General features: G+C 44.8%; 1 protein-coding gene across 1 annotated transcript in view; it reads right to left on the bottom strand.

The window, feature by feature from the left end:
• The window catches only part of LOC122932446 (huntingtin-interacting protein 1-like), a 133,715-nt gene that overhangs the window by 52,723 nt on the left and 58,482 nt on the right, over positions 1-22,510 (bottom strand). Inside the window, exons 8-15 of the mRNA XM_044286848.1 lie at positions 21,501-21,641; positions 14,252-14,309; positions 12,045-12,120; positions 10,227-10,370; positions 9,268-9,365; positions 6,994-7,066; positions 3,454-3,637; positions 1,854-1,942 (exon numbers count right to left, since the gene is read on the bottom strand). Of these exons, the coding sequence (XP_044142783.1) occupies positions 1,854-1,942; positions 3,454-3,637; positions 6,994-7,066; positions 9,268-9,365; positions 10,227-10,370; positions 12,045-12,120; positions 14,252-14,309; positions 21,501-21,641 (863 nt within the window). The remainder of the gene's footprint in view (positions 1-1,853; positions 1,943-3,453; positions 3,638-6,993; positions 7,067-9,267; positions 9,366-10,226; positions 10,371-12,044; positions 12,121-14,251; positions 14,310-21,500; positions 21,642-22,510) is intronic.

The following is a 22,510-nucleotide window of genomic DNA, read 5'->3' as shown; positions in this document are numbered from 1 at the left end:
GACCAGCATTTCACATCAGTCTTAGTTCCACCTGTATTGCCGGAGGATGTGCCTAATTTATGAAAAGGTGCAGGTATCGTCATAAATTAGGTTCATTCTCCAACAGTCCATGTGCCTGGAGTGAAATTTATTCTAGTCCCTGACTGAGTGGATTTCCAACATAATTTACGCCTATTTCCATCATTTACGCCTGTTAGTGAATTTGCAGAGGCTGATCTCCCAGTGGCGAAGAGAGCGTAAAAACGTTTGTGCAACAAAATGTTGTATAAATGTTAAAAAATTCACAAAAAAGGGCCCTGCAACCTTTTTTTTTTTTTTTTTACAACAAACTGGCGAGAAGTAAATGACCCCCCTCGGGTGTGGAAAGGAAATGGTGACCAGTTTACACAACTTTAGCACACCTTGTGCTTCCCACCCACTTTAATATTATCTGTTGGGCCTACACTGCCGAACTGGGGATCAGTATGATTACGCTTTTATTTTGTTTTACTACTTAAAAAAAAAAAAAAAACTTTTGTAAAGTAAAAATTTTATTTGCATCGCCATCTTCATAACTTTTTTATAATACTATTACTAGAATACTATTTAAGTCTATGGGATTCTGAGACACTGCCTGCTGAGCTATATCTCAGGCATGGCTTTTCAGGCAGTTACCTATGACAGGCCTGGGAACCTCCACAAGGCTCCAGGCTGTCATGGCAAGTGATCAGAGCCCCATGGGGGCCCCCTCCCGCAACCTAATCTCACAGATGCTGCTGTCGCTATTGACAGTGGCGTCTGAGGGATTAAGTGACCAGGTTTGGCGTCATTGCTGATCCAATCATTGCACCGGGTTCTGGCTATATTATACAGTCAACACCTGCCATTTATGGCGCAATGCTCAGCATGTGAGCTACCTTAACTTCATACAGCCCCTTAACGCTGATCCTGTACATTTACGTGATTATGTGTTAAGAGGTTACAATAGGGTTTTCTAAGTAATAAAGGCTGCTCTAATCTACATGCCTTCTAATCTGTGCTCCCCTCTGTAGACCCCATTTACTGTCATTGCATTACTGTGTGTATACAAAAGATGGCCAGACACTAGAGTATGCTGGTGAAGCTAGAAATCTAATGCCTGTGGGGTATCTACACGCACAGCAGATCAGCTGTACAAACTTCTGTGGCTGAAAAATACATTCCATGGACTTCTGTAATTCCAATTCTGATGTATGGGACAGTCACAGAAACTTCTGCAACAAATCTGCCATGTGTGAATAGGCCCTCCTTCTCTCTGGGTAGAGTCAGGAGGTCTCCATACAGGTAAGATAGTCCGCTGACCCCACAGAAGCTTCTTAATCAGGGATGCTAAACCTGCGTCCCTCAAGCTGTTGCAAAACTACAACTCCCAGCATGCCCTAATAGCTGTAGGCTGTCGAGGCACGCTGGGAAATGTAGTTTTGCAAGAGCTGGAGGGCCGCAGGTTGAGCATCCCTGCTCTAGATAGTCTTTTTACATATGCCAGTAGGAAAAACAAGGGTCTGATCTTTCCTTGGTTTCTGCAAATGTATTTTGTATCCGAGTCTGATTCACATTTTTGGCAGATTGCCCACGGATCTATTCATTTCTATGGGTCTGCTCACGGATGTCATCTGTGTGCTGTCCGCATCGATGTGTCTGTTCCACAAATTATAGAACATGTCCTATTCTTATCCGTATTGCAGACAAGAACAGTAATTTCCAGTAAAGGGAGTGTTAGATATACGGTCCGTATTTTGCGGATCAGTTGTTTGTGGACCATAATACGGACGCAGTCACGTGCATGAGGCCATAATTTAGGGGTGCCCTACACACAATTAGTCAGAATCAAGCACCTTTCTCAAAAGATCTGCATGGCTTTGAACCAGCTCTGCGTACTTCTCCTTCAGCTTGGTATATCGCTGCTCATTTGCTATGGATTTTTCTGTAACAGAGAAAGGAAGAGGTTAATCACTTATCTATACATTCCTTACAATCATTAGAGGGCAGCGCTGGCATTTCTGATAACCCCTGCCTACACCTTGATGGTGGTTTCCCTGTGCTAGCATCAGTCCTACAGGACTCCTTATGTGACAATACCTAACCGGTCTTAAAACTACCTCCGTGTCTTTTCCTCAGCCGTCTCTAACGCACCATCTGCTCCTTGACCACCATGTCATCATATATATATATAAGGGCTGCATATAAAAAGCCTAGATCTCAAGCCAACAGCTGATGGAGGATCTCTTACACAAAGCACAGCTCTATCATAGATTATAGTCAATTAAAATCATTAGGCTGAATTCACACGCTGCGGATGTGCTGTGGATCAGCAAATGACCGCACAATATATGTAGATGTAGGTGTCTGTTCCATTATTTTTGCGGATAGGATGTGGACCCATTCATTTCAATGGGTCCGCAAAAAATCCAGACAGCTCACCGCGTGCTGTCCGCATCCATTCTGTAGCCCCGTAAAAAATATAGAGCATGTCCTATTCTTGTCCGTTTTGCAGACAAGGATAGGCATTGTTACAATGGATCCGCAAACAAAAACTATGCAACACGGACGTCATTTGTATTTTTTGCGGACAGCAAAATACATACGGTCATGTGCATGTAACCTAAGACTGATCTGAGCAACATCAGCCTTAGATCAGACCCTCATCAGAACCCCCCCAGCCTCGATCAGACATCCATCAGCCTCAAATCAGACCCCCCTAGCCTCGATCAGCCTCAGATCTGACCCTTATCAGCCTCAGATCCGACCATCAGACCCCCCCCCTAGCCGCCATCAGATCAAACTCAGACCAGACCCCCATATCAGACATTAAAAAAGAACCCCCCCCCCCCCTAGCCGCCATCAGATCAAACTCAGACCAGACCCCCATATCAGACATTAAAAAAGAAAAACTTCCCTCACTTGCTACGTTTCAGGGTCAGGAGGTGGCTGAGAGATCGACACACCACTCAGGGTATGCTCATTAATCCTTTTTAACCACCAAGTCTTTTCACTCTCACATTTGTCTCCATTTCATTTTGTCTGGGGCTCATTGTCCTGAAGTGTCTTGGTGTTTACTATCTTACCACTTTTTCCCTGATTTTTGGTGTGCTGACCTCTCAGCCCCTCCTTGGGTCCTGTTCCTTATCTTTGTGTTCCACCTTTGTGCTGCCTTTCTACCATCATGTATGTATTTATTAGATATTATTAATAAAGCTTATCGATTTTCACTTTGTGAAGATTATGGTTCAATTTTTGGGTGATAGTCACGAAACAGTGCCGAGCAGGGCTCTGAAGAAGACCAGGGAGGGTGAGTACAGCTGGCGCAGCGCTTGCCCTCACTTTTATGTGACTCCTACATACTATAAGACACACTGCCATTTTTCCCTCACTTTTGGGGGAAAAGTGGTGTCTTATAGTCCAACAAATATGGTGCATTAAATGCTGGCTCCTTACTTTCTATTTCAGTCAGACTCTTCTGGGCTTTCTCAGTATCCTGTCTCTTCCTCTTCAACTCCTCCAACTCTGTGTGCAGGAACTCATTTTCATCCACTGCCTGCTCTCGAAGATGCTTCTGCTCTGCTAACTCTGCCTCTAGCTCTTGGATCCGACCCTTGAGATTGCTAACCAGCCGATGACTCTGAAATGCATAATTTTATTATCAATATACTAAAGAATTGCGACTCTTTCTTGATTCTCTAAAGGGGCTCTCAAGCCAAAGGGGTTGTGTCATAGGGACTTTGATGGCATATCACTAGGATATGTCATCAAAGTCTGATAGGTGCAGGTCCTACCTCTGAGATCCGCATGCGAAAAATCCAAGTGAGCATACTCGCTATTTTCAGAAGTCCCACAAAAATGACTTGTGAGTGCACCGCACAAGCGCGGCCACCGCTCCATTCCCTTCTATGAGACTTCTGGAAATAGCCGAGCCAGTGCTTGCCTATTTTCAGAACTTCCACAGAAATGATTGGAGGGTGGCTGCGTATATGCACAGCTGCTCTCCGCTTACATTGGGGGCCCGTTCTGAAGATAAGTGCGGGAGCTAGAGGAAGAACCCACGCCTATCTAACATTGGTGGCATATTCTCAGATGAGACAACCCCTTGGAGGTGTCCCTAACATTATTAAAGTTTTCAGTTTCCGTCTGCCATTTGTGGTCCCTGTCAGACTGGAAGTGATGATGTGCCATTCCCATTTGCGTGACCAATGCAGCCAATCACTAGTCCCAACAGTCACATGTGCAAGGACTGAAAGTCACTACAGAGGTTCAGTGCCCATGATGTTCTTGCACACGTGACCACGGAGGTCAGTGATTGGAGCACGCCATCATATCCAGTCTGTCGAAAACTAAAAATTATGGTGGTCGGAGCCATGGTCCTGAAACGGTGGGTCTTTCTTAAAGTGAGTGACGATTTTTATCTTTTTTACACCTGCCTCTACATTATTTCACTTTTTGGCCAGACAACCCCTTTAACGCTGCAGAAACAATATTTGTTAGTCCATAAAATAAAACTGGTGACTGTAGGGTACGAGAAGGCATATAGACAGCTGGAAAAGCTGTATGGGCAGCACGGTGGCACAGGTGCCTTGCAGCACTGGGGTCCTAGGTTCGAATCCGACCAAGGACAACATCTGCATTGAGTTTGTATGTTGTATAGTGACAGTTACCCAAACCTCGGTTTCCCTGACTTTGATAAGAATTGTTGACCATAGACAATAGATAGCCATTGGCCAAAGCATGTGTCATGAGTACAAAATGCAACTGGCAATCCTTATCTTCCCCAAAATGGTACACCGACCCACTGATTTCTATGGGTGCTTTAACATGGCTCCATGCAACCTCTGAGCCATATTAAGGTCATATGCATGAGGACTTAATGTAACGACGTTCCCAAGACAGAGGAGTAATACTGAGCCAAAGACTACTCTCTGATGTGCCAAGAAAAGACAAGTTGTTGGTTTCCCAGCTGGGAAAGTAGGTTCGCCGAAGGGTCTCCATACGCCTAGTAATTTATAAAGGGAATTAATTGGATCATATACCGCATCTCAAACGCCTGTAGGATGCATGACATATGTTCTGCAGTGACTGTGATAGTAGACCTAGACAAAAGGAGAAGTTCCCGTGAAATTTAGCTGCACTCATTCAAAGCACAGAAGGCAGTGTCATCATTTCTCACATTGACTGGTTTGTTCGGGCAGAAGACACCATGTGCAGCTATATATCGCGATAAATACCCATTTAAAAGAAAAAAACACAAGGAGACATTATACTGAGTGGGGGCAGCCAGGAGACATTATACTGTATGGGGACAGGGGCAGCCACAAGGAGACGTTATACTGTATGGGGACAGGGGCAGCCACAAGGAGAGGTTATACTGTATGGGGGAAGCCACAAGTAGATGTTATACTGTATGGGGGCAGCCACAAGTAGACGTTATACTGCATGGGGGCAGCCACAAGGAGACGTTATACTGTGTGGGGGAAGCCACAAGTAGATGTTATACTGTATGGGGGCAGCCACAAGTAGACGTTATACTGTATGGGGCAGCCACAAGGAGACATTATACTGTGTGGGGCAGCCACAAGGAGACATTATACTGTGTGGGGCAGCCACAAGGAGACGTTATACTGTATGGGGGCAGCCACAAGGAGAGGTTATACTGTGTCGGGGCAGCCTCAAGTAGACGTTATACTGTATGGGGCAGCCACAAGGAGACATTATACTGTGTGGGGCAGCCACAAGGAGACGTTATACTGCATGGGGGCAGCCACAAGGAGACGTTATAGTGCATGGGGGCAGCCACAAGTAGACGTTATACTGTGTGGGGCAGCCACAAGGAGACATTATACTGTGTGGGGCAGCCACAAGGAGACGTTATACTGTATGGGGGCAGCCACAAGGAAAGGTTATAATGTGTCGGGGCAGCCTCAAGGAGACGTTATACTGTATGGGGGCAGCCTCAAGGAGACGTTATAGTGCATGGGGGCAGCCACAAGGTGACGTTATACTGTGTGGGGCAGCCACAAGGAGACATTATACTGTATGGGGCAGCCACAAGGAGACGTTATACTGCATGGGGGCAGCCACAAGGAGACGTTATAGTGCATGGGGGCAGCCACAAGGTGACGTTATACTGTGTGGGGCAGCAACAAGGAGACATTATACTGTATGGGGCAGCCACAAGAAGACGTTATACTGTATGGGGCAGCCACAAGGTGACGTTATACTGTATGGGGGCAGCCACAAGGAGACATTATACTGTATGGGGCAGCCACAAGGAGACGTTATACTGTATGGGGCAGCCACAAGGAGACATTATACTGTATGAACAATTTTTCTCCCCCCCCCCCCCCCCCCCTCTCTCAGTGAAATAATGTCATGTTGCTCATGTATGGAGCTTGCAGGCAGGAAGGAAGGACCAGGTCACAGAAGACAGACAGACATAGCACCTTTACGTATGACACCCGGGCCGGTTCTATTCTATGTTTAAGGTATGGTCTCTCTCACTCCTCGCAGGCCCAACTGTGTGTGGGAGTTGGAGAGACTTTTCCCGCCTGGCTGTTGTGCTCATCTCTGCTGTTATCCGATTCCGACGTCGGTGAGCAAAGACATGAATATGGGGAGCTAGGAGGAGCCGGGGGCGGCCGCTGCGGGCAGTAATGTGGTTGTGAGTACTGTTATGCAGGATGCAGGGGCAGGCGGGCACAGATATAGAAGCTGTCAGCGCACATGTGACTGCTTCTTTGACGTCACAAAATACAGCGGTTATTAGGAAACAGCGATATCGCCATATCGCTGTTTCTTAACACCGCGCTATATCGCTGACACCGGTTTACCGCTCAACCCTATGTGCAGCTGACCAACGTCTCATAAGAAATACTGCTGGAAGGCTATTTATGATGGCTAAGGCGACATCAAAGGGTGCACCGAGCCTACACAAAGGGAACGACCCCTCGTTTGACACTTGCTTTTGCATCCAGTGAAACCTCTTACCTCTGCTTTGAAGTTTCCCAAATCACCTCGTAGAATAGCAATTTCTTTATAGAGCTGTTCTATGAGCCGATCTCTGAGGAGAATGAGAGAAGGTTGAGGAGATAATGAAGATCTTCTACACATCACAGCACGCAATATAAAGATAAGTAGGAATATAAATTGAGGCATCTACATTCACAGTCACTTTTGTAGTAACACTTTAATAGTTTAGCACAGTGCCTTAGTGATTGGCGATATCTCCTTGCAGCACTGAAGTCCTAAGTTCATCTAAGGCTGGGTTCAGACCTGAGCGTCCTGACCTGAGCGCTGTGTATGCGCGATTCTCCGGCGTCTCACCTACGCGGCTCCAGTAGTATGCGAACGCCCATTGTAGCGCGTTCCCGGAAGTCTATGTACGGGAACGCGCGACAAGACGCCCCAAAGAAGCTCCTGTACTTCTTGGGGCGTCGGGCGTTTTACAGCGCGATCGTACGCGCTGTAAAACGCTCAGGTGAGAACCATTCCCATAGGGAATCATTGGTTCTTGCCTGTTGAGCGTTTTACAGCGCGTAGGAACGCGCTGTAAAACGCTCAGGTGTGAACCCAGCCTGACAGTTTCTTCACAAACTCCGAAAATGTAACGAATGGTTTTCTGGCTTCCTATAAAATTGACCATAGTATACCCTTTTCTGAAGAAGCATAGCCTCAGCATAGTCCATGTATATACACTTACAGGAAACATTACAAGTTCTACTCCAATTATTTTCCTATAAAAGTTACATAAGGAGGTTTGCAGTAGGTCCTCCAGACACGACCACCCCATATGAACTTTGTCCTATCAAGCTCTATGGCAATTCAGAAAAAACAATACAATAAAAGTCAGTCCTGTGTCCCAGTGAGGACAAATACTCGCGCTGCTGCAGGCTCCGGGGTAGTGTGGTAGGTATTCACACTCAATACAGTTAATAAAAGGATTGGAGCCGCGCTGCTCTAGATTAGGTTCCCCGGTCAGTGATGAATGGTATTGGGCTCCACACGCCTTTTCTTTGTCACTCTAACAGGGTCCGATCTTCCAAACACAATAGCCTCTGTGAGGTTCAAAGGACAGGCAAAAATAGTGAAGTACCCTTTATCAGATGGTATAAAAAGGTTTTAATCTACTCACAACAGAGTTGTTCAACAAAAGCATATAGTGGTTTCACTTCACAACGTCTCGTTCCTGGGCAGGAACGAGACGTTGTGAAGTGAAACCACTATATGCTTTTGTTGAACAACTCTGTTGTGAGTAGATTAAAACCTTTTTATACCATCTGATAAAGGGTACTTCACTATTTTTGCCTGTCCTTTGAACCTCACAGAGGCTATTGTGTTTGGAAGATCGGACCCTGTTAGAGTGACAAAGAAAAGGCGTGTGGAGCCCAATACCATTCATCACTGACCGGGGAACCTAATCTAGAGCAGCGCGGCTCCAATCCTTTTATAAGCTCTATGGCAAGGCTAGATAAAACCCAGTTGCTGTATAGTCATCACTATAGTAATCTCAATGACAAATCCAACACCATGTAACAGGAAAAAAAATTACATTAACACAAAGCTAAAACCATTAAAAATAGATAAATAAAGACATATTTGACTATGAGGATGTCCTAACGTAGACACTGTAAAGACAGGACCCCTGGAAATTGTGTAATGCAATGCAAATCTTAATGAATGCTTACGAACTCATCATATGGCTGCATATCCTTCTGTCCATATTTGCCATGTGCGGGAAAGGCTTTTACATCTGCTTTACAATTTCAAGGCCAACAAAAAGAACAGGTTAGACTACTTTCACACCTGCGTTTTCCTTTCAGGTATGGAGATCCATCGTAGGATCTCAAAACCGGAGGAAAACACTTCAGTTTTGTCCCCATTCATTGTCAATGGGACAAAATGGAACGGAACGGAGTGCACCAGAATACATACTGGATCCGGCAAAAACGCTGATGTAGAAGTAGCCTTACAATAACCCCATGCATTTGTTAGACTTGACTTGAAGCCTTGACATGGGTGTAACTCTGTTTCTTCTGATAACCTGCACATGCAAAATCCCTATACAGTTCCTTGGATGTTTTACCAGAGTAGCTACAGTCCTATAAACCAGTTCTGGTCCCAGATCATAAAATACTGAAACTATGCATCCCATTAATCCTACTTTGAAGCCACGTACCACCTATAGATGGTCCTGTGGGGTGGCAATCCCTCCCAGTCTATACGTTATTTGTACACATGCCCTCATACCAGTCAGTCACTTACTTGTCATCCCTGGTCATGCCGTTCTGGCTGCTGAAATTGAAAGGGTCGTTGCTGAAGGAGCTGCCAAATATATCGTCAAACTTATTTTCAGGCATACTCTGGAAGACAAGCAATATGGGTGATGGACCAGAAACACATATACAACACAGAATGTTGTCCGGGCTTTTAATATTGATTCAATATTGATTCACGCCATCCTGAAACACAGACTCTCGGCAGCCGCGTCTCTGGCTGTGAACAAGGTCTACGATAGACCGAAACGTTGGCCAATGGCTCCTTGTTAATAAATTGTGGATGGAATAAATAATATTCACTACTACACTTGAGTGCCGTGGTTTCCTGGTCTTGATTCTACATTATACTTACCACTGAGCACCACCCACGACGACCAATTCAACCTTTATTGCAACTTTTAATATTGATGACATATCCTCAGGATAGGTAATCAATATCAGATGGGCGGGGGTCCGACATCGAGCACCCCCGCTGATCAGCTGTCTATGGCAAAGCAGCAGTGAGCAGGAAGATAGACAGGAGACGGCAGGTCTTCTCATACAGCTGATCGTGGGTGTGCCCGGTGTCAGACCCCCGCCCATCTGATAATGATTACCTATCCTGAGGATAGGCGATTAATATTAAAAGCCTAAAGAACCCCTTTAAAGGGGTATTCCAAGGTTAAATTTTGTATAATAAACAGTTATACAATTCTCCAGTATATGTGTTGCATCAGTTCTTTGCAGTTTTCAAAATCTCTGCTTGCAGTTATTCAAGGGAAACTTTCTTAGAACCTAAAAGGTTTGCCCTGGTTCAAGGACAGATGTCTTATAAGTAGTGAGCAATTCATGTAAAAGTATAAGAAAAATGTTAGAGTTTTTCATTACACACAAAATAACATTTGCTGAAGCCAGAATACCTCTCCTTCAATAGCAGCCTCCTATTATCTCATGTGTTCCTTTTACCTGGTGAGATGACGAGTCCATCCCAACAAGATCATCAGTCTCCACCAAAGTTTCGCTGTCAGGGGGAGAGTTTCCTGTAGGTATGAGAACCACCGGACTAATGTGCTCAGATAAGGCAGAAGCTCTCAAGAAGTTTGGTGGGTTCTAGAAGAGAAGAGTGAACAATAATATTTATAACTAAAGACTGACACCGATACAGCACCTAAGGTGAACCTGCCAGCTCATTTTTACCCTTAACCACCAATGTGCCTTGTTAAATGACTTGCTAATGTTACTAAACAAGACCCTGTATGCCAAACTGCAGAAAAAACAATACCACCATATTATAATTAAATTAGCATACAACAGTCATGATATAAAGTCATGCAGTCAGCGCTCCAACCCTGCCATTCCAGGCTTGACTGACACTTCCCTGAGCACTAGACTTTGCCAGCACCATCCACTGGACAGAGGTCAAGTTTTTTTTTTTTTAACCATAAGGAGATATAGTATTCCCTAAAATATTAAAGTTTACACACTCGCCATTGGAGCACATACAATAAGCTGCCTTTCACCTTTCAACTTTGTTGTATAGACTGGGACAGAGTCAGTAGAGTCATCTCATTACCATTAGAATGACAGATGACAGCTTTAGTGTACTGCTTAAGGCCTAAATAAGCAGGATAGTAAGTAACACTATACACATCTAAGACTCTGAATGGAGCTCCCCTTCATTCCCTGAACTCTTGGGAGGGACAGTGCTCTATCACTTCCTGGAGACTGTCTATTGACCCTTTTCTGACCAGTACCTCCCATTCATTGCAGCTCCCATAAATTACATACCCCCTTGTAGCACTCTTTATACAGATGATACAGGAAAAAGTTTGTGTGTCAGATATGGCATCTCCGGAAAAGTTTTAAAGGGAGACTATTTGCAGTTTAGACTATGCAAAACTGCTGACAGCACTAAGTAGGGAACAGGAAGAGCAGGATAAACATACATTTTCAGAGCTTTTATTATCAGGAGTAGTGTGAAAATGATGTTTTATTCTGCCAGACTCTACTTCTGCAAGTGCTTCACAACCCTTCCCCTTTGCTCTAAGTGACAGCTGTAGGGCTCTCCATGTTGGATGCTACTGTTGTCACTTAGAGCAGAGGGGAGGGGATGTGAAGCAACTCAATGCAGAAAGCCCTTTACAGTGAAGCACCTCCTCCAGTACACTTGCAGGAGCAGTACCCGGCAGAATAAAAATTCATATTTACACTACTCCTGATAATAAAAGCTCAGCAAAATGAATGTTTGTCCTCCTGTCCCCTACCTCGTGCTGTCAGCATTTGTACCAGGTAAAAACAACTAACACAATCCTTTCAAAACAAAAAATAGCAGTAATATTTTTATACAATACATTAATAATTATGCCTAATTAAATTTGAGATTAGTTCCCGTTAAGAGTGAATATACAGTAAGAAAGTAAGAACATGGGAGTCATATTTTAGCCTTTAGAGCTATTTGGGGGTTTAATATTGAAGAACGGATTCAAAAAGTTTTGTGTGGAAATGCTAGTGATATGTATCTACTAATCTTACAATGCTGGAAGGTGTGCATTGGCGAAAAAAACTAAAGCGCAGCAAAATTATTTCCGAGCCTCATTTATTGTCACGAAACTGCTGATCCACTCAGTATTGGAGGTTACAGTGCAGAGAGCAAAAACCTGTCTGACGCATTGCAAATATAATTCTGTTTTCAAACTTCAATCATCTTTTGGATGATTCAATTGAAAATTCATATTTCCAGCCATTGTTCGCTCCTGGATCTTAAGACATAAAATATCTTCTTACCTCTGGAAGCTGTGGGATCTGTAGTAGACGCTTGAAGTATTGCAGGTTACTCGAACGGTAAAACAAATCCTTCAACCTGTGAGTAAAATAATATCAAGAATTACATTCCTAATGAAAAGAAAATTATTTGCTCTACTCATATCATCCCCAATACCACGAGTCATAACTGTAAGCGGCGGGTAAAAGGGCGGAAAATACTTTAAAGTTAAAGGGCAGTTCCAGTGAAAATGTTCTTCCTATACATCATAAATGGTGCAAAGATCAGATTGTAGATGTCTAGAAGAAAAAGCTGTCTAACTGGTCATTGGGGAACATATTGTGGTCATACCAATCACTACAAGGCAATGTTTTGGCTGAAATACACAACTGAGCATTTCTCAAGCAATAAAATAGTGAATCTAGTGTCATTAAAGGGGTATTTCATTCTCAGCCGTTGAAGGGCATCTGTCAGCAGGTTTGTACCTATGACACTGGCTGACCTGTTACACGTGCACTTGGCAGCTGAAGGCATCTTTGTTGGTCCCATGTTCATATGTGTCCGCATTGCTGAGAAATATGATGGTTTATATATATGCAAATGAGCCTCTAGGAGCAACGGGGGCGTTACCATTACACCTAGAGGCTCTGCTCTCTCTGCAACTTCAACCTCCTCTGCACTTTGATTGACAGGTCCACGCGTGATCAAGTTTACACTGCCTGGGACAATGAATCCATTTATGACACTTCACTTTAACTTCTAGTCCCCGGTGCTATAAATGTACTTTAAAGAGGTTGTCCACATTTTTCTTTTCTAAATCCTCCATCCGCCCAGAGGGACCTGTGAAGAGAACTATACTTACCTGCTCCCTGCAGATCGGTTACATTTCTGTGGGTCCCAGGCTGTCTTCGCTGCATTTCTGGTCCCCGCATGTAAACTTCCTGCCAATGACTACATGTGACGATTAAATGTGCCAGAACGGCACATCACTACTGGGTGACATGGCACTTAGGGACACTTCACCGCTGAGGTCAGTCATTGGCTGCCACGGCAAACGTGACACCGTCCATGCAGGAGGTTTACATGCGGGGACCAGAAGCGCAGTGAAGACAGGAACCAAACAGCGGGGAGCAGGATAAGTACGGTTCTCATTGGGTGGAAGGGGGGATTTTAAAAAAAATGTGGACAACCCCTTTAAGCTCGAGTGTATTGGGTGAAGTAATTAACTGACTGACAACCTACCTTGTCTGAGTGTGAATACAGAGAAACTGAATATTTTCCCACAAAATTACACATCACAGGGGGAGTCCAGGCTATAAAGAGCAGTAATGGACCAGGGAAATTGAATTCCTCGGAATAACTTGCACTTCTGTGTAATGACTTTAATTACTTTTAACTCTTTACAAGGGCTGCGCTACCACGCTGGTTCTCTTTCCCTTCAGCCTCTCTTCTTCTATCCCATGCAGCATAGGAGATAATGCTGTGTCCGCCATAACTCCTTAATGTAACCAGGTCCATTGCGTTCGACGTTCCATACATATACTGACTAGATGAAATGTCTACGTCGGACAACCCCTATTATTCTGGCACCTAGCTCAAGAATCCAGGTGCTGAACATTGACGCTAGCTGTCATTGACAGAGGAAGCTGATGGCGCAGTAATATTACAAGTCAAGTCAGCATCATACATTGTTGCACCAAGTGCTCCTTCAAGGGGGACGCCCCTTCATGATGTCAATTTGCCAAAGGACCTATGGACGGAGGTTGTAGAAAACATGGACGCTTTCTGCCACAAACAGCACCAGTCCAGTCCATGGGATTTGTCTGGTACTGCAGCTCAGCTCCACTGACATGAATGTGGCTGATCAGCAATACTGCACACAACCTGTGGAAGGCGGCGGCACAGATTTTGGAAGAAAATAGTCAGGATTTTGCACACGACCGTGTTTCAGGTCCGCATCTGAGCCGCAGTTTTTGCGGCTCGGGTGCGGACCCATTTTCTTCAATGGGGCCGCAAAAGATGCGGATAGCACTCTGTGTGCTGTCCGCATCCGTGGCACCGTTCTGTGGCCCTGCAAAAAATATAGCATGTCCTATTGTTGTCCGTTTTGCGGACAAGAATAGGCATTTCTACAATGGGCCGCCATTTTTTGCGGATCCGCGGTTTGCGGACCGCAGAAAAACGGCACAGTCGTGTGCGTGTAGCCCAAGTTTCACATTTCTATACTCACTTTTGAAACTGTTCCATAAAACGATCTCGGTGACCCTGTAATGTGTCCGTGGGAAGGCCTGAAAGACAATTTACAGTGTTAGGTAGCATCTCAGCAGCATCCTGACCTATTGTATTATTTACTGGAAACACTGTCATCTGCTGCAGACACGTTACACCAGGCTGCACCCCCCACCCCTGGTTCAAACTGCGTTAGAGGGGGATTAATTTTACTGCAAATCCACGTTTATTACATGAGGATGTTGTCACGGGTTTTGCAGCAAATACCCCCAGGATTTCACTCTGCTACATTGAAAGGGGTGAAATTTGCAGTGAGAATCCACAAGAAGGACGATCACATTGCAGATCTAATATCCGAGCTGCAGGTCAATGTCTACTTGGTTTTCCCCCACAGTGCGTGGATGTGATTTATTAGAGGGAACCTGTCACCATGAAGATGCAGTGCCGTCTGGTATAAAGCAGAAGGAGCTGAGCAGATAACGGCTACCGCCACACCATGAGGATTACACTTGTTTTTTTTACCGAAAAACTCAGTATAATACAGTATCAGTAAATCTCACGTATGCTTTGCTTTTTCGCTCTGTGCAAAAATTGACCTGCTGTGTGGATTTTGAAATCTGCATGCTTTCAATTATTTTTTTATGTGTGCGACTGTGCGTGTGTGGATTTTACCCTTTTTAATATAAGGGATCATGCCCATGAGCGAAAGGTCCCATGCCCGTGCTGCGGGGCACTGGCCATGTGAACTCTATTTGCGGATGCGGACCCATTGACTTGAATGGATCTGCGATCAGCAACATACGGCCAAATGTTGCACTTGTTCCTCTTTTTGCGTTGGATGGTGTGCTTCTATGGGCTTCCGATCCACGCCTCCGCAAAAGATAGGTGAAGTTCTATCTTCAGACGTATGTTGTGGATTGCGGACCCATTCAAGTCAATGGGTCTGCATCCGCACCACGCCAGTGCCCATATATTGGGCCAGTACGCTCGTGGACAGATTTACCACACCAAAAACCTCAAGTAACACGTGTTTTTATTTTCTCATGCCAACGACTGTCGTTTCGGTCCACATCCGATCCGCATTTCAATAGGGCCACAAAAAAAGCAGAGCGCACACAGCGTATTTCTGTTCAACAGCCCCACAAAAAAATAGAACATGTCCAATTCTTGTCCGTTTTCTGAACAAGAATAGACATTTTTTACATTGCACAAGACCTGTGGAAGGGAAAATGCAGGATGCACACGGCCGGTATCCATGGTTTGCGATTTGAGGAGTGCAAAAATTGATATGGTCGTGTGCATGAGGCCTAAGGGTGCCGCCAGAAAGTACCCAGCATAAAGACTTCCCTCGTTTATTCTACTGGGTTGGAAAGTGTCAGTCCCTGCCCTCGTTCAGAATAACAATCTGCTGCATAAATAACAACGTGCTGCAGCGGGGTGTCAACACGGAAATCCGCACATAAAAATCTACCCCTTTGTAAAAATCTGCACCTGGGAACTTGATGGCAGATTTTTCTACCACATGTGAAGGCACTCGAATATGGGACATGGGAAAGGGTTCAGAATATATTGTATTTTATTAATTTAAATCTATGCTATTGGGGGCTTAGGAGTCCAGTGGGCGGTCTAAGCTATCTCAGTATGCACAGGACTATCACTCACTAAGTAGGACTGTCTACTGGAGTCCTAAGCTCAGGATGAGCAGAGATTTAAAGGATAAATGTCGTATATCTTTTTTGGGGAGTATTGGATTGCAGTGATTAATATAACCTTGGTGGCCCTATTTCAACGTTTCACTGTGTATTCAATTACCCCTTAATTCCACAGTTTTGTTCCCTGTACTGCCTACTTTTACCTGTGCTTAAAATAGTGTTGCTAGGCATGGTCCGTCTATGTCTATCTGTTAAAGGACGGAGGACACAGAAGCACACAGCCTGCAAGGTCAGATTACAGACAGCCAGGGACTGTAAGTAAATGATTAAAGCCAGGTCCTCCCCAGCAGCTGATAACAGTGCCTGGGCTGTGTGCACTTTTCCCTGTCCCTGCGCTTGGCAGACGCTCCCTCACTCAGCAGAGCTGGAGAATGCAGAGTTGAAGCAGCGCAGACCAAGGAAGGGAGATCTGCCATCTGCTCAGTGTATAAATGAAAGCAACATGTGGTAAGAGGACCCCTTTGTGCTGCAGGAGATTAACCCTTTAGGAGGGAGGGCTCTGGTTACTGACACTTTTGGGGGATATTGTTGCTGGCTAGTGAGGGCAGGCGGGATTAGCCTCAGGCTGAGGGCAGTGGCGGCCATCTTAACTGAATAGTGAAATTGCAGTTTTATGCAGACTGGTTGCTAAGGGCTGAATCTTATTAAATATGGGGGTAAGTCAGTCTAATAGCAACTGATTCTGGAATATCATGGTATTAGTAACTACATATATGAAAATTGAAATTAGGGTCTAAGTGTGACAGTTATCCTTTAAATCAGTTTTCCAGCACTTAAGATACTGATGAACTATTCTCAGGATAGGTCTTCAATATCAGGTTGGTGGGAGTCCCACACCAGGGGCACCCCCACTGATTAGCTGGGAAGCTATACAGTAGTATCTGGTGCCAGCGTACCATAGCTCAGCTCCCAGTCACTTGAATGGAAGCTGAGCTGTAATGCCCTTGCACAGTCACTATACAGTGGATGAAGCCTTCCATCCATTGTATAGCATCTGCGTGTGGTGGCCTGGGGGGTCAGACACACACAGATCTGAAATTGGTGACTTATCCTGAGAATGGGCCATCAATATCTATGTACCAGGAAATCCCTTTAAAGGGGTTGTACGGCCTGTTTGTATTCATGATTCATCAGTATCTGATCGGTGAGGATCTGCCACCCAGCACCCCCGCCGATCAGGGGTTTGAAGAGGAGGTGGCTCTCCTTCAGATTGCACCGCATGGCGACAGGTGCCCTTTAAACTCTCATCCGCTTTTCTGCAAATGTGTTCTGATGTAGACTTCCTGCCCTCAAATCAGCATGAAAAATCTGCAGCATTTCCGTAATGTGTGAACATACGCCTAGCGTTAAGGGTATTTCCGATGTGTCAAGCCGACACCAGAAAGTGAAGTGCATCGGGGACCAGCAGCACCACCACCAGCGGTGGGAGAATCAGCGAGCCAAGTAATGATTATACATTTCTTTTGAACCCTTTGTGACCTATTTTTCATTTCTTCCCCTCTGGAAAACCCCTTCAATGCTTATGGCTACCCGATGCCTCACAGTCTTGTCCATCACATAAGGGGTTACGTCAAGAGACCGGCTATTGATTGTGGTCATGTATGACTGGTATTTACCAGAAGAGACTTGCAGATTACTGAACGGACACGTTACGCACTCGATTTTTCCTGGTAGCGCTCCTGAGAATCAATTCCAATTTTTATGTTCTGCAGAACTGACTGAGGTACAGATGGACATGAAGGACGGGGAGGGTCAAAGGATTAAAACACGTTTTACAGCCGTGACAGATACTCCTGAATCTGACATTGCACAGATCACGTTCAGATTCCTTTGTAACAAACATTTCCCAAATAGAAGTTTGACCTCGGTGCCTTTATAGGGAGCCTGTCATCAGGAAATTCACTGCTAGCCAGGCACCATGCCTTGTAGGGCTACCTTCACATCACACTTGTGTTTGCCGTTCTTCTGATCATACTTTATTTGCTCATTTTGCATAAATTTTTTTGTCACTTCCATCAGAGATCTATTATTTAGACGGGAGGAAACGTCTTGCCGAAACGTAATGATACCTTACACTTAGGGTAGTTAAACGCTATTTTAAGAAAACCTTTAAAGGGGAGACAATTCCAATTTTAAAGAGGAACTTTCTTAGTTTTTTTTTAACCTACTACATTATGAAGTAGTCCGCCTGCTGCAGACGCTCAATCTTTCTTTTTTTTATTCTGACAGACCCCTCCGTTGCGCCGCTATGACGCTCTTTACTTTCTGGCGCCAAATAAGCTAATTAGGACCATCAGTGCAGGGAGGAGGAGACCTCAGCTCTCCTCAGTGGGCGTCATCTTCTCCCAGACTGTGACACTGTCCAATCGCAGTGGACTGCTTCACAGCGGGAATTGTTCTCGCGAGATTTGGTAAATCTCACGAGAACAGGCTACGTGAGCGAGTATAGTACATAGCCTTCTGCCTGGCTGTGGAGTGGTCCGCTGAGATTGGACAAAGTCTCAGCCAGGGAGAAGGATGGTCTTAATTAGCATATGTGACGCCAGAAAACAAAGAGGGGCATAGCGGCGCAACGGAGGGGGTCTATCAGAAAATATAAAAAAAAAAGTTGGACATTTGCAGTAGGGGGACTACTTCATAAGTTAGTAGGTTTAAAAAAAAACATGAAAGCTCCTCTTTAACTGGAAGCTCAGTCCAATGTCTCTACCTCCTGACGTCGGTTATCAGGGAAGCCACATTTGTCAAGACATGTAGCAATACATAGCAATGGTTGTAAAGCAGGGTCCAACTGAGCGGGAGCCTCTTGTACAGAGTGGCTCATTGGGGTTCATAATGTCCGTATGTCCTAAGGGTCCATTCACACTTCCGCAAAATGGGTCCGCATCCGTTTCGCAATTGTGCGGGACAGGTGCGGAACCATTCATTTTCATTGGGGCCGGAATGTGCTGTCTACATCCGCATTTGCGGATCCGCACTTCCGTTCCGCAAAAAAATAGAACATGTCCTATTCTTGTCCGCAATTGCGGAGAAGAAAAGGCATTTTCTATGAGAAAGCCGGCGATGTGCGGTCCGCAAAATGCGGAACACACGTTGCCGGTGTCCGGATCCGCAAAACACATACGGATGTGTGAATGGACCCTGATAGTGCACAAGATTGCTAGTCAGATCTTGTGTTCTTGTCAGCGTCATCCTGAACCGTTGTTAAGACCAGGCGGAAGCTTTTATATGAGAAACAAACCAGGCATTTACCAGGAGGCTATTCGTTCTGTCTTGTTCCAGAATTTCCCCATTCACACAAGCATATTTATTAGCTCTATTTATTACGTGTAATTTATAAGTGTCTATTTTATAACAGTCTATTTTATAACAGTGTATGGAAAGTGCTGAAATGGGAGCGATTGTTAGTCCCAATACTGCATATTCTGTCACCATGAATATTGGGAACATATTTTCAGTAAAACCTGCAAAAATTCTCTAAAGGTTCCTATAAATATTAGATGACTGTCGGCCAAGTTTGGTTGAGGCTTATTCCCCCCAAAGGCACACTAAAAATGCAATATGTTGTATTGAGGAAGAAACCTCTAGAAGCAGAATAAGGTGCCTCGATGGGCTTGGATCCCACCAAGGACAACATCTGCCCGGAGTCTGTATGTTCTCTTCTTGTTTGTGGGCGCTTCTTCCGACACAGCAAAATATACTGACAGGATAAAGGGGTTGTGCCACTAATATAAATGTGCCCCCCCCCCAAACAGATATCGCTGTTATATCACCTTCCCCAAATATCAGCATTTATGAAAATAGCCTTAGGGCTCATGCACACGAACGTATGTATTTTGCAGTCCGCAAAAAACAGATCTGCAAAAAATACGGATGACATCCGTGTGCATTATTCCGTATTTTGCAGAACGGAACAGCTGGCCCTTCATAGAACTGTTCTATCCTTGCCTGTAATGTGGACAATAATAGGACATGTTCTATTTTTTTGCGGAATGGAAATACGGACGTACGGAAACGGAATGCACACGGAGTAACTTCAGTTTTTTTTGCGGACCCATTAAAGTGAATTGTTCCGCATACGGTCCGCAAAAAAACCTGGAACGGACACGGAAAGAAAAGATGTTTGTGTGCATGAGGCCTTATTCTAAGGTTATTAGGCTACCATTGCACCCTGCGGCAAATCAGTTTCTATTTTCAGTTGCTGTTGGATACATCCTGCATTTGAGGCTCATAATGTAGGACACAGGAAGCCTCATTGATAAGAACAAGGGGTGTGGTTAGAGTCACATGATCTGCTGATGTCAGGTCAGATCTCACTGCACTAAGGCATGATGGGACAGCAGTCACATGACAAACCAGGAAGTAGGATTCAAGCATGGGGGATAAGACAAAAACACAAATGAGGTAAACGTGAAAAAAATTGGGGGAAAAAACTAACAATCCAAAGAGGAATGTGTGCTAGAGTAATTGATAAAAATACACTTTAGAGGAAAAAGTAGTTTGTGGCAGAAACCCTTTAAGAAAATTAAAGGGGTTGTCTCACTTCAGCAAATGGCGTTTATCATGAAGACAAAGTTAATACCAGGCACTCACTAATGTATTGTGATTGTCCATATTGCTTCCTTTGCTGGCTTCATTCATTTTTCATTATACATTGGTTGTATACAGGGGTGGCCGTGCTTGCACACTCTAGGAAAACGCACCAGGGTCTTTGGTGGCCAAGACCATGGGAGCACGAATAGGCACACAAGCAGCTTCTGTCCTGGACACTTTTGGGGAGATATATCAAGACTGGAGGATCCATCCACCAGGCTTCATCTCCCTGCGCTGGCGTAAGATGCGCCTGATTTGATAAGAGGCAGAAGCTTTTTAACAAATCAGGTGCATCTCTGCCCTGCCGTGCACCAGAAACTGAAGTCTACGCCAGCTACAGGCTGTCGTAAACTTCAGCTATGACTTCCGTAATTTTCTGGTGAAAGTTATAGTAAATGTGGGGGTTGTGCTCCCTTCCGCTAAGCCATGACCCATTTTTCTAGGCACTGCAGAAAAATGCTGAGAAGCTCAAAAAGTTGCAAATGATGGTGCACACATGCCGTGTGCCATAATGTGCAACTTTTTAACGCCACAATGATGGATATGGATATGAGCAGTGTATGATATGATGGGAAAATGAATCCAGCCAGCAAAGGAGGCAATATGGACAATCACAATAAATTAGTAAGTGCCTTGTGCTAACTTTCTCTACATGATGAGGTCTTCAATAGATCCTGGGAATAATATCCTCTTCACTAAACAGTATATTATGTGCACTTGAGTCACTAGGTGGCGCTGTATTTTTACTCCTGAAAATTCATATTGAGACTGTTAGAGCAGAAATACGGAGACCATAAAATAGTGGAAAATTAAAATAATGTGAATGGCAAATTGGATTTCGCAGTCAACCACTGTGACCCAGCGATCTTTATCAATACAGCACATTTATAAAAAGCTAATCTTTTTCATTCCTTTTCAGTCCGTCTTTCTAGCGTCCTGAATACTCACAGGAGTGAAGTTTGAAGAGGAGTTTCACAGTGTAGTCATACAAGTGGCTGCAGTCTAGTATGACTTGGATTAGAGGCGAGAGTCGGCACTGGCCAGCAGCGGTGACAGACACAGAACGGGACATGTCCAACGATTTGAAAACTGCAAGAGAATGAAAGAAAAACGGAATGAGAGGATGGCACATCATAGTACATAGGTCTGCACAACATCAGAGGAGAGGATTAAGCTCTGGCAGCTCATCTCCGGGGAGAACGAAGGATCGGGCATGTTGAAACCTAACACGCCTGATCCTTTTTTCCCTCAACATCTGCTATGGAGGGAGAGTCGTGACATTCCTATACTAGATTGTCAGGGGGTCCTGCTGAAATCTTCGGGTTCAGTCGACAGAGCTGTGTAGTTCTGGGGCTGATTGGGGAAGGTGCGAGGTGTCAGTCTCACCAGTGGTGTAACTACCGGGGAAGCAGCTGCTTCGGGGCCCGGCGCCCCAGCAGCGTGTGTGACAGTTTATTTTCAAGTTAGTTAAATATCGTGTTCAGGGCCCCTTCACAGCAGCCGCTAGTGTGATCTAATCTTACTGTCTGCTAAAGTCTCCTGGTCTGGGATTCGAACCCACAACCTCCAACCTCCAATCTATCAGTGAATCAGTGGCAAAGCATTTACCCTCACAGCCATAAAGGCTGCATTACAACTGATTGGGAAAAAAAAGTACATCTATACACATGACAGCTGCCCAAACACACCTAGCACTGCTATATCTGTATATGACAGCTGTCCCTGCACACTCAGCTCTGCTATATCTCTATATATGACAGCTGCCCCAGCAAACCCAGCTCTACTACATCTATACACATGACAGCTGCCGAAACACAGTCAGCTCTGCTACATCTATACACATGACAGCTGCCCCCAACACACCCAGCACTGCTATATCTCTATATGACAGCTGTCCCAGCACACTCAGCTCTGCTATATCTCTATATATGACAGCTGCCCCAGCAAACCCAGCTCTA

Source organism: Bufo gargarizans, chromosome 3 (assembly GCF_014858855.1).
Source record: "Bufo gargarizans isolate SCDJY-AF-19 chromosome 3, ASM1485885v1, whole genome shotgun sequence".
Classification (NCBI taxonomy): Eukaryota; Metazoa; Chordata; class Amphibia; order Anura; family Bufonidae; genus Bufo; species Bufo gargarizans.
Note: the sequence above shows the minus strand (reverse complement) of the source record. Positions and strands in the feature narration are given on the sequence as shown.